The 12,911-nt window shown below is 44.6% G+C and overlaps 1 protein-coding gene across 4 annotated transcripts in view; it reads right to left on the bottom strand.

Annotated features, from left to right (window-relative positions):
- ARHGAP6 (Rho GTPase activating protein 6) overlaps positions 1-12,911 on the bottom strand; it is a 344,815-nt gene that overhangs the window by 166,965 nt on the left and 164,939 nt on the right. Inside the window, exon 1 of one of the 4 annotated variants that reach the window (XM_074606578.1) lies at positions 4,118-4,247. The exons of 2 other annotated variants lie outside the window; for them this stretch is intronic. In XM_074606578.1, coding sequence (XP_074462679.1) covers positions 4,118-4,162 — 45 coding nt within the window. In that variant the 5' untranslated portion in view covers positions 4,163-4,247. Of the gene's footprint in view, positions 1-4,117; positions 4,248-12,911 lie in introns of those variants that run through there. One more of the 4 variants, XM_074606561.1, reaches the window with a different exon arrangement.

Raw genomic sequence — 12,911 nt, 5'->3', positions numbered from 1 at the left:
TCACTATTCCGCTTTGAATTATTCTGTAATTTAATTTTGTTACAAGTAACAACTAGCATTACTACAACTGAATACTGGAGGAAAGTGTCTATTATTCTCCTTTCAGTTCCCCCTGTGCTCCAGAATGCATTCTGCGGTTCACCAGTGTCATAGTTTCCCTTGCAAACGGTTTCCTTTGTCTCCTCCATCCTTCCACGACGAATTTAAGATGGTAAGAGCGAGCAGCAAGTCTGCCTATCACACCAGCAAAGCTGGACATAGGCTGAGCCAACCCACAAGACAAGACAATGCCCCAAATACTGCTGGAGGCAGGGAAAAAAATCCGTCTTTTCCCAAAATACACTCTGACATCTGAATTGGAGGTGACCTTAGTATCAGTTACAGATTCAGAGGCTTAAACCAACTCATAGTTGTGTCCTCCAGGGACCCACATATCCCCTCTGCTCTGCCTGCCATTAGTTTTTGGTCCCAAGGAAGAGTCTCACATCTTCTCTTCGGATGAATCCCCGACAGTACCCCACAGGTCATGGCAGCCACTTCCAAATCCCAGTTCCTCACCATTTTCTCCTATTCCCTGATTAAAGACAGCCAGAGTTTCCTCATCAGGGCAAACGTCCTTTCCCTTCAGGGAAATCCCTTCTGGTAAATGTTTCAAGACAAAAAAAAGATTAAAGATGCTAGACCAAGATTAAAAAGGCTATATCCAAACTAGATCATACTTCAAGCTTCCCGCTTCGGACCACTGAGGGGCCAGTTGGTTGTGCAACACCCAAAGCTATTTTGAGTCTTTTCTTCACATATGTAAAAAACTACATTTCAAGTTACCAATGGATCTCTTAAAATAAAGTAAGCATAACATTGCTTTCTGATATTTTAGCCAAAATACATGAAGCAGCTTTTAATTCCTCCTGTAACTGCTACTAAGATGAAAAAGAAAACCCATGTGAATTTAGGAACCAACTGGAAGAAATCCTAATTCAGGAAGGTGACCATCCCAAACAATGAAATTGTTTGAAAAATGTTCCTGGAACACTTAGAGTTCTTAGTATCGGTTATAAATACCACAATACCAAAAATAGCTTGCAAATCAGAGTAAATTCAGCAGGATGATTAGTGGGCAGGTAAAACTAACCTACGTCTAAAAATTAAAGGGTACAGCTTGGCCCAGCAACATACAGTGAGGATGAGATATTATTTAACTTTCTACAAGTTTTCATAAAAATACTACAGAGATGTAAATATCAGAAAGGGAGGTCTCTGGGCTGGTGAAAAGATATTAGCAGGAAGAAAAGAATCATTTCTGCGACTCAATGCAAGTGTAAACCTCTTTCTTTTCTCCCCCCCCCCTTTTTTTTTTTTTTTTTACTTAATCCCCTTCAGTAAGGTATTTTCATTCATTTTCAGCTGGCTGATTTCTTTTAACTTACTTCTCACTGAAAAAAAAAGTTTCAGCTGGTTAAAACTATCTCTTTGCCTACTGAAGCTTTTTGGTGAGTCAGCACCAATGGTGAGTTCAAAGTGTAACAGTGACATAATTATCGGTCATCCCACTCGCACTTAATGTACGCTGGATCAAACGCACTACAGGTAATGTGATCATTCCCACAGATGCTACAGTCCTAAATTAAAGTCTTCATTTGTATAAGCTATGCTTGCAAATACACTATGAAGCTTCAGAATCGCAATGGCATCCATGTGGATTTATGGCTACGTTGCCATGTTGCACTGGCAGCAGCGCACTGCAGAGCGAAGGAGCTGCTCCAGAAGACCCGATGTCCAAATCATATGAATTTCAGATGTTTACACTCAAGCTTGCTCTAGCTTGGTCCTGAGGCCCGAATACCCTGCAGGTGCTGAGCAGCACCAGGAGCACATCCCCCCAGTTCAGCATCACCTGAACAAACACTGGTTCCCGTGCTCCAGGACTGCTCCCAGACATGAACCAAGGCACACAAGTGGGGAAGGTCAGGAGATCCCCTTCAAAAGCACCCTGCTGATCCGAACCAAGATGCTAATGTAGCTGCTTCCTTATGCACTTCTATGAACATCATGAAACTTTAATTATCAGTCCTGAAAAGCAGAAAAGCCCACCACAGAAATCACTATAATTTCTTCTGCCAATACAGTACTTGCTATTAAATCCTATAACACTGTATAATTTTTACTTTACAGTTATCAAAACAATCTAAGAACCTGATTTGTATTTACACCACACACTTATTTGAAGTTAACAAGAACGGTACTAAGTTACATTTAAGCAGTAATTACTAAGGCCTCAATCCTTAGCTCCAAAGTCTTAGCTTATCTTCAGGTCAACAAGCATTTGTTTTCAATTAGGCTATTCATAGACGTCACATTAAGCGTATGCATGGATAATGCACAGCATCCAGATCCATATTCTCTAAAAAAAAAAAAAAAAAAAAAAAAGCCAGTAGCATCACCTGCAAAAGTCGCTTAACTCCTAGATGTATCTATGAGTTTTATTACACAACTTCATTATTAAAATATATCTTAAAATAGTAAAAAAATATTTAAAAATATTATTCTGAGGTGCACAGTTTCCCCTTTGCTGCAATATACAGCAATCAAAGAGCAGTGGTTTTGCAACAGTGGCAATGGTCATCTGTGGCGACTGGCCATCCTGCCTTTTTCTTTGCATGCCTGCTGAGCCTGAACTTAATGCACTATCTGCAGCTGGCCACCGGCAAGAAAATGGACTGATAGCCAATTGACAGAAACAATTGTAACTAGTGGTTAATGGTAGACTGACAGGCACAATCGCAGGAAGTAATAAAAGTTTCATGGAGGTAGCATGTGATGCAACGGTCACTGCTCTGTCTCCTATGTGTCTAAATACAAACTGGTGCAATAACCCTATTAAAAGAAGAGGTTCCGATTCATTTGATGCATGCTAATTAATTGTCCGGAGAAATCACTATCGCTTCTCATCTGTGATACAAAAGTTATTGCTTCTATATGACTGGTTTAGACAATGTGACGTTGCCTCGAAAAGCTACAGTGTTACGATAGCAGCTGAATGTACTAACACCTGCAGTTGCGGGGGTATGGAGCTATTTACAAAGACAGCCATTACCCCCCAAAAAACTAACAACTTTTTCTACTCTAAACCTTTCACATAAAATTTTCAAAAAGGCATAAAAAGCCACTGAATGTAATAGCCGATAGCGAAGGAATCGAAGTGAACGGAGGGAGAAAAGCACATGGCAGCGTGTTCCACAGGTGATACGCACATCGGGAGCAGCAGAGCCTGCCTGCTCTGACCGGCAGCTCCCGCATAACTTCATCAACAGCAATAAAATGAGTCGTTATTTACACGAGCGTAAGCGAGAGCAGCATCAGACCTCGCATGCTATTACTCGTGCTAAGCACTTATTTACGACTTCAGGAGAGGAGGCAGCCAGCTGTTTTTATGCGGCTTTTCTTTTTTTTTTTTTCTCCTGCCCGAGCAACCGAGAAAATGCTCCTAATAAGGCTGGTAGAAAGGAAGTGGCTTCTCAACAGCACAACCTCTTGCGAAGGAAATAATAAAATAGGGTGTTATTATCTCAAATGCAGCGGGAGCGGTGCCGGAACCAGTTGCCGAAGGCACTTCTGGTGTTGGGGGCTCGCCCAGCCGGGGAGAAGGGTGGGAGGCAGCGCTACACCAGGCTCCCGGGACCCCGCCGGGACCCCCCCGCCGGCTCCCGAGGAGGGGTTGCACCGCCACGCTCTGCCCCGCGCCCGGCACCTCATCGGTGCTCTTTATTAATATCTTTTAAACATATACATATATATATAGAGAGAGAGAGAGAGAGAAATATTTTCATGTCATCTGCAGCAAAGCGCGAAACTCCCACGTGGGAAAGCAGAGGGGTAGCCGCCGGTTCCGCGGGTCCCCGCCGGGGCAGGACCGCCACCAGCCTCCCCCAGCCCCCGCTCCTCACCCCCGCGGGGCGGCTTCCGCGCCTGTGCGCACACACGGACGGACGGACGGACGGACAGACAGACAGAGAGACAGACGGACGGACCCACCCCTCCCAGCACACGTGGGGGCGGCGGGGGACGCCAGCCCCTGTAGCCCCGCGGCCGCGGAGCTCCTTCCCGCCCCGCCACTCACCGCGTAGCGCAGCGCCGGCTTCTCGCTGAACACCGAGTCCCCCATGGCCGCGGGCGGCGGGGCCGCTCTCTCCACACGGTGCGGCGGAGGCGCTGGGCGCTGTGCTCTGCCCTCAGACGGCGACAGCGCGGGGGCTCCCGCCCGTCCCCTCCCCGTCCCCCCTCCTCTCCACTCCTGCCTCCACCCCGCCCCGCCGCGGGAACCGGCAGCCCCTCGGCGGAGCCGGGCGGCAGCAGGAGGAGGGGCGACGGTTTCGGTCCTCCCGCCCTGCGCCGGTGACTCCCCCGCGGCTGGGGACGCTCGCCCGCTCAGCCTACTCGCACCTGCGGGCCGACCCGGGCAGTGGAGGGAGCCCTCCGGGGAGCTACCAGAGCCCGGAGGGGAGAGGAGGAGGGTGGCGGGCTATCAGCCCGGCTCCCAGCCCCGCCTCGGGCCGTGCGGGCGGTCGCCGACGCCGGCTCGGGGCCTGCCGGGCGAGCTGTCCCGTGAAGGCGCTGGCCCGAGCCCCCGCCGGCCCCGGAGCGGGCGCTGCAGCGGTGCCGTCCCTCGACCCCGGGGCAAAGCGTCCCAGCAGCAGCGGGAGCTCGGCGGGGCGGCCCCGGCCCCGGCCCCGCAAGGGAGGACCAGGGGGTTAAGGAGAGGGGAGCCAACGGAACTAACTTTCTAATTCATGTTTTTGTAACGCGTGGTTCGGGAGGGCTGGCTCACCGTTCTCCAACACTTAGGCTTTGGAAAGCGAAACGCTATTTCACGGCCTGTTCGTTATTTTGTGAATCCCTATTTACACAAACTGTAGAAGACGCAACAAATTCTGAAGGAAAATTGCATTCTGCTGTGTTATAATTAGTAGTGACTTCTGTGTGACTTGCCTGGGGAGACTATGGCATCTCCATCAATGGAAGTGTTTAAAAATACATAAACCTCCCTCGGTTAGGCATGACCTCAGCAGAGTGAGGCAAGGGACAGGCTAGATGATTTCCTGAGCCCTCTTCCATCTTTTTAATCATTTTTCAATGCTTTGCACAAATCTTTGTTAGCACAGTAACTCCCCTGCTTACTCTCGGTTGTTCTCTGAGGAAGTGGCCTTATTCTAGTGCTGCATGACGTATATGAAATTAATGAGTTTTACTGTTTCCAACCTACAATCTAGGCAAACGTGTTACAAGCACATTGCATTATCTGTAAACAAAGGTAACATAGTCCTTCCGGGGAAAAAGAAAAGGGTTTTTTTGGGAACAATTTGTAAAATAACTCAAAATACATGCTGGAAAGATAAGTGAGTTGAGCCAACGTTTTTGCATGCTCTGATCATGATGTACTGTACCCAACGAGCTTCCAGTTATGGATCTTCCATGGATCTTAATTCCTACTGCAGAGGAAATCATCTTCTAAGAGTTCCCATGGACAGAGAGGTAATTTTCAGTTAATTTGGTGTGGACAAAGAATACAATATCTGCATTTACCCATAAAGTCCATTTTTGTCTCTCGGGTGAACAATCCGTGCTACTCCCCTTCCAGGAAAACGAGGCAGGGTAGATATTTGAGGAGTTGCAGAGCATGTGTTGAAAAGCAGCACCCAACAGAAAGAAACCTTATGTATCAAATATTTCAAATCATCAGGATCTCCAAGCATGCAGAGGGGAAAAAAAGAAGGTGGGTTTTTTTTTAAAAAAAGGGTCTGAGTGCCTGTTCTGCTTTTTATTTATTTCAAGGGGATGGTTTCAACCTGAGAACTCTGCATATATCATATGCTCTAATTCCAAACGTTGTTCATTCTCTGCTCTGCAGATATGGCATTCGACCACAGAAAGCAACAGAAAGCAGGCAAACAAGATTGGGGAGAGGCTTATAATATTTCTACCCTCAAGCTCTACAGCATCACCATCACCTTTTTAGGTATATCTTCTGAAAATAGTCAAGGCAAAAGGAAATGCTAAACATCAGGATTAAAACACGGTGGGGGCATGTTTCAATAAGCACCCCAAAGTGAAAAGAATAGTACGGGGGAGACCAGAAACCCCGAACTAGAAGGTACAGCAGGAAAAGACTAGCAAAGGGAGAGATGTGAAATTTGGAGGGAACAGAGTAGTTTAGGAAAAGGGAGAAAACCATAAAGCCAGGAAGGTGAGGAATGTCCCAGAGGGAGAAGCCAGAGAGGGGAAGGACTAAAGGGGAGGTTTTGCAGGTTGAACTTGTCTGACCTAACAATTCATTGCCATTAAAATGGAGAGTCCAGCTCCTGTAACCCTCCTCACCCCCCGCTGCCACCGCCTCCCTCCCCTCTTGCCTCCCTGCTGCTCGCTAACTAATACACCCGGTTTTCTTCTCATTTAGGAGGCTGAATCAGCTCTCTGAGGGAGGAGAGGAGTGCCAGAGCTGGCACAAAGGAAAGCAGGAGGTTGTCTAGTTGGGAGCAGGATACCGAGGGAAAAGAAGAGCACGCATGGAAACACCTTTGCAATAGGGGCAGGTTCTTACACTGATGCAGCTAAGATTGAACATAAAGAACACACAAGCAGAGAAAGTAGTAGAACTTTTTATGATGACAAGGAAACTTAATTCAGGGCAGCATGGGTGTCAACCCAGGAAAATTCAAGTTTACTAAAAAAAAGAGGGAGAAAATATTTTTAAAGTATTTTCATTTATAAAATCTCAAACAATCTGGTAAGTTGCAGCTATTAGAAATTTATTAGTATAGTTCAAGATTTTTGTGTACCTAGTAACAAAATTTAGAACTAGCTGTTAGTTACAGAAGTGTTTTCTAAGGCCAGACCGTAAAACAAAAGCTTTCTGGATTTTGAAAGCGAGTTATTGTAGCTGTGACTGGAAAGCTGGCTTACACTGTATTTTTGGTGGCCAAGGAGTCTATCTGACTTCGAATTGCACAGGATTTGGAGCACACCCCTGGGCTGCAAGGAGCAGTAACCAACTGAGCTATAATCATCCCTCCCTCTTTTAAGCCACTTAGCGACTAGGATTAACATATGGATCTTTCAGGGCAGTTCTGACTACCTTCTCCCCTTTCACATTCCTTCCTTATTCACATTCATTTATGATCCCTGCCTGGTGTTCCTTCCAAATTTCCTTCCTCCTTCATTTACCTGATAATGGGTACACAAGGAATGCATGCAGCTCACTTTGGGAAGTGTAAACCTTCCCAGGTGAGCTCCTCTTGAGAGGTGATACAAAGCAAAACAGTTAATTTCCTGCACGTTTACTCCAAGGCTACTCAATTAAGAAAAAAACAATATAAACCAGAAATTTTTCAGTAATTCATTTTACATCATTTCTATTGTACGAGGTACTGCTTCCTTGCAATTTTTTTTTTTTTAATGTTTTCCATTATTCCATTTGTGGTTGTTCCTTACACCGCTTTAAGAGGCTGTAATGTATGCTTTTACACCTGCAAATGTAGATTACAGTAAAAACCTTCACTCCTGCTCTCCTATTTATCATCTGTTGTTGAGAACAGCAAAGAAGAATGAACAATGTTTCAGCTAAAATTTAGTTGCTTCCAACACAACAGCTGGGAAATGAGTAGGTAATTGAATTTTACTGCACTGATCATTAATGAAGCCGGGTTTTGTTTTCCCAGCATTACTCTACGAACTTGGTGCTTTCTCAACATTAATTGCTCTTAAACAAAGGAAACTAGGTACACAGTTGCAGACAGCACACAGTTATGAAACTGGGGAGAAGTGACTTCTCTACTTCTCTGCCACAACGCCTGGAACTAGTGACTCAAGCCGTCTGATGTCACATCAGATGAGGCAGGAAAAAAATTTCCAAATCCACCCTGTTATGGGAGGGAAGCCAGCTTGGTCCTTATGGCAGTAATGGATTAGTCTCACCTAAATGTAAACATCTACAATCTCCATCTCGGCTTATCACCCTAGGCTCCCCTAGTCCATGGGATGAAACAGACACATCTGGTGGACGATTTATGTCATTCCCAGTCGACATCTAAAATAGGTGACATAAATTGAAGTGCCTACCTCACTCCACTGGGAGTCCATGACAATTAGTTCAGATGTCTGCCCTTCAGGCATCTGCAGTTAAGTGAGGGGAAGCCCACCTGGGAGCTGAGCTATGGGATCAGCCTTTAAATCTCACTTTGACTTTCAGAAAGTCCTTAGTAGTCTCAGTGTCTTGATTCTTTTCATTCCAGAAAGCAGGGGCTACCGTACTTATCAGGTGTAAAAACAGTTGACATCTTCAGGTGAAAAAGCTTCAAGCAAGCATGAAGGTCTTGTTTTGTTTGACCTTTCTAATAGCACATGAATCCAGCTTCCACAGAGAGCTAACTCCAAATCTGGAAAAGACTTGCCTCTGTGGCTGCTGAGCCAGGGCCAAGAGTGATACTGGCAGCACACTTCTTCCTCAGGGAATTAGCACTTTTCTTATTCTGGCCAAATGTTCATTCCATCATTACAAGTTACAGTTTAAGTCCATTTCCCAAAAAGAAGAGAGAGAAAAGATGACAGACAAGTAAATCAAATACATAAAGCGCTATAAACAAAACCTAGAAACTAAGGAATAAGAATTTAGGGATAATACTGCAAAAGTCCTTTGTTCCGAACTAACATACTTTTTTTTTTTTTTAAGTATTTAATGCTACCTATCAAAATATGTTGATAGTTTCTCACCAGCTTGTAATAGAACTAAGGGAAATAGTACTTAATGCCCATGAAGAATGAAGTGCCACCTCACTCATGGAGATGCTTTTTTCACAACAGTGACATAAATCTTCTTAGACAAAAGAAATCCTATTTAGAAAGAACTCGATCGCTGTGATTTCCTAGATGTCTGAAACCGCTTTATACGAGATCTAATGCACTAGAAGAGCATGACACTCTTATAGCTCTCAAGTAGCACAGTTGCCCGAGTGTTGCTCGTACCAGCGGAGAGGAAGTTAGCGCTTTATTCCTCGGGAGCAGACACAAAGCAGCCTGTGTTCCCCCCGCACAAACACCCATCTTGTGCTTGCACCAGGTGGTGCAAGCTGAGAGGAACTGCACCCCGTGCACACCCACGTAACGCTCCCGCACTGTCCCACTCTGTGAAGCCCAAGATGGGAAACTGGACTCCAGATGACTAGCTCAAACCTGTCAACTGTGCCGTGCCGAGGGCCTGGAGGAGCAGTTTTTCATAGGAAGGGTATCAATAAGCATCTAGAGGAGGACCCCCTCCTCCACTCTTCCTCATGCCCTCTGCCTGTGGTCAGACGGAGCTGCTGGAGCTGCTGCTGCCTGATGGGACACCACCTGGGAAGGAGCAGCAGCAATCCAACAGTAGCTCCAGGGCAAGGTGAGACTCAGAGAAGGGCGACAAAGCTGGAGAACAAGTCTTATGAGGAGCAGCTAAGGGAACTGGGGTTGTTTAGCCTGGAGAAAAGGAGGCTGAGGGGAGACCTTCTCGCTCTCTACAACTACCTGAGAGGAGGTTGTAGAGATCTGGGGATTGGTCTCTTCTCCCAAGTAACAGTGACAGGACAAGAGGAAATGGCCTCAAGTTGCACCATGGGAGGTTTAGTCTGGGTATTAAGAGAAACTTCTTCACTGAACGGGTTGTCAAGCACTGGAACAGGCTGCCCAGGGAAGTGGTTGCGTCGCCATCCCTGGAGGTATTTAAAAGATGTGTAGATGTGGTGCTTAGGGACATGGTTTGGTGGTAATTGTCAGTGCTTGGTTAATGGTTGGACTTGATGATCTTAAAGGTCTCTTCCAACCAAAACGATTCTATGACTGTATAACTCAAGACAACGTGCCCTGGGGCCAACACCAGCTCTTCTGGTATGCACTTGGTATAAGAAATGGGCAATTCATGGAGCAATCACAAGGGCAACCTTTTTCCTAATGAAAGTGTGTTAGCAACCATCTGGGAGTGCATTAGCACTGATGTGTCACCAGAATTACACTCTGGTATTTAATTCTAGTTACATTCTAGTTACATTCATAATTTTTTCAATAAAATCCAATAAATCACTACACTGTTTAATTTATAGGCCACTGCATATATACTGTATAATTTATAGGCCAATGATGTTCTGTGTGTGATTGTGCACATTACTGCACTATCAGTTATCAGCAGCTTGGCAAAGAAATTTAATCTAAAAGGCTTGTATTTTACGAGAAGGTTAAATTACTTCACTTCCCTTATGTTTACACATTGGTCTCCATCTCTAGCATCAGTGAAAATTCACTAGAATATCTTTAAACTAAAACTCCAAACTACTCACTTGTAAATCAAAAATATGACCCTATCACATAGCATGAAATAGTTTTTCAACAAAAATTAGCATTTACCCTGTGGGTCACTAGAATTTTAAAGCTGCAGAAGAAACTACCAGTTTTCCTGCCATCTTTTTCTCTCCTCAAAGGCTGCAACTTAAATAAATGGGACCACTCACTGCTTCGTGTGAAGACAAATGACAGAGTTTCAGGCCTATTTTTTTTTTTTTATGTTTGGCTTTCCTTGCTGACAGAACAAGCTAAAAAGGCAGACAGAAATAAGGGGAGAAAAATGAAGAGAGGGAAAAAGAAGGGGAAAAAAATGGAAGCAAACATAACTTCCAGGTTTAGAGTTTCAAAACAGCTTAAGGGGCTTAAGCATACAAGCCCAAAATCTCAGTGAAGTCTCATCTCTGTAAATGATACACATCTGGGAAAGCAACAATTCACCGGAATATTTTTCTAGTTCCTGAAAGTGGGTAGATCTCCATGTATTTCCATCCTTGTTTATCTCCTTGCAACTCACGTTCACTGTAAACTGCATTACTGGGCTGAGCTCTCACTAGCAATTATCCTTCTCCCTAAAATGTCTTCCGAGAACTGGAGAGGGAAAAAAGCACAATTTTCTTTCATTACATATGACTTTTACAGAAACTGCAGCTATATAAAAAAAAATAAAGAAACACTAACTTGAAACAAATCGGCTACAGATACACGATTTGCTCACTCTGACTAGAAAGAGGAATGCTTATCAACAACAGATAGAAGCATGGGCTTCTATCTAAATTTACCATCTGGGTATTTGACAAGAATTTAGGAGGGAGAAGGGCTCTTTCACAAACCTAAAGTTTATTCAGAATTGTTTTGTGGATAGTACAGGATTGTTAAAATCCATTTAGCGTGCAGAGTAATAACTACACAATAAAACCTCCCAAGAAGTAACGTGACTACTGTACATTTTGATTTAATGTTGTAATTCATAAACCAGTTTTGCAGTGTAAAAGTAATTATTTCAAGACTGGAACAAGACCAAGCCTCTTGTGACCAACAATAATAATATTCATAATGTTAACAAACCTCTTCAAATGAAATCATTGTTTAATACGTCTCAGGCTATATGTGAAGTGGTTACAAACATCGTGTTTTTGTAGTTGTCAATAATATGGGGATCGTGTAAGCAGACAGACCTTGTGTTCTTCTGTTCTGGAATTCAACTGTAAATTAAAAGTCAGGGTTTTAATGTTCATAGTATTCATTGGAGCTGGTTGAAAAGCTAGTGTTCCAGTTGAGAAGGAACTTTGCTTTTCGAAATTTGACTTTCATCCGATTGAGTCTAAAGCCAACATTTTAAAACTTCTTGTGAACTGAAAATTCTTATACTTCTTTTGAGCCAGAAAAAGACAAACCACGAAGTAGTCTGCTTGGTTAGCAATGAGCCTGACAAAAATTCCCCTTTTCTCTGAGCCCTGGGGGAATGCTCATGCAAACTGCCCTGGGAGTGACAGTCCCTGGGAGGTATCCCAGTACATCTGAGCTCCAGGGCAAGGAGCCTGGGAAGCCAGAAAGCCAGCCTGGGAATTACTATGGAATTAGGATTTGCCACAGTCCTGTGATGCCCTGAAGTCTTGGCGCTGGCAAGCTGCAGGGCTGTGCCATCTCCGGCGGTGCCAAGTCCTGGCAGGCAGTCAGGGAGGCCACTGCGGCGCAGTTGTGCCAGGCAGCCTGCATTAGAAATGGGAACCCAGAATTTTCGTGATCATTGGATCTTGGTTTGGATCACTGGATGGACTTAACCGAAGATATACTCTCTGAGTCAGTCCCGGGCCTTGGGCTGTGGGACAGCCCAGGAGGATTTTCTCTCAGTCGTAAACCCAGAGTCTCCGTGCAGCCTGCTTATAACCCAGGGACAGTTTTCCTGGATTGATCAGAAGTGGATTCAAGCTGTTGCAAATGAAATATTCGAAGGCCAGCAAATTGGCTTCTTCCACTGCAGCAGCTTTCTACTTATTACTATGATTAATGGCTTTTGAAACATTTCTTCTTTTGTATTTATAGAATGGCATCACATGCAATAACCTCACACACTGAGTTCCTTATGAGGTATTTTAAATTTGTATATATGGCTGTCCACCGAGTTAACAACGAGTATTTTTACAGTGTGTTCTAGCAATTTACATTCACGGTCTGGTTTGGCTCTGAAGAACAGGTATGGTTACAATTTCACTGTTCTGAGGGCTTTGTGAAGTAATGAGTTTTATTCGAGCATCCTTTTCCCTGGCTATTAAGTCCATCATCGTTTTTACCTCGGGGCTGCACAAGCATCAAAGTGTATTTGTTGTCTAGTAAGAAACTTCAGTCACCTAATGATTCAGGCACAAAAGTTCCCCTGACCTGTCACGACAAGTGAGAGAGAAGATGAGGGAACTGACTTCAGCACTCAAAGGAGAGATGGGGAAATGCAGAACCTTAAGCACTTTGGATGACTCTTACCCTAAGCCTGAAAACGTAAAGTAGGTAGGGAAAAAAAGCCCGAGAACAACCACGTCCAAGTGTTCCAGGTGGGA

Source organism: Larus michahellis, chromosome 1 (assembly GCF_964199755.1).
Source record: "Larus michahellis chromosome 1, bLarMic1.1, whole genome shotgun sequence".
Taxonomy (NCBI): Eukaryota; Metazoa; Chordata; class Aves; order Charadriiformes; family Laridae; genus Larus; species Larus michahellis.
Note: the sequence above shows the minus strand (reverse complement) of the source record. Positions and strands in the feature narration are given on the sequence as shown.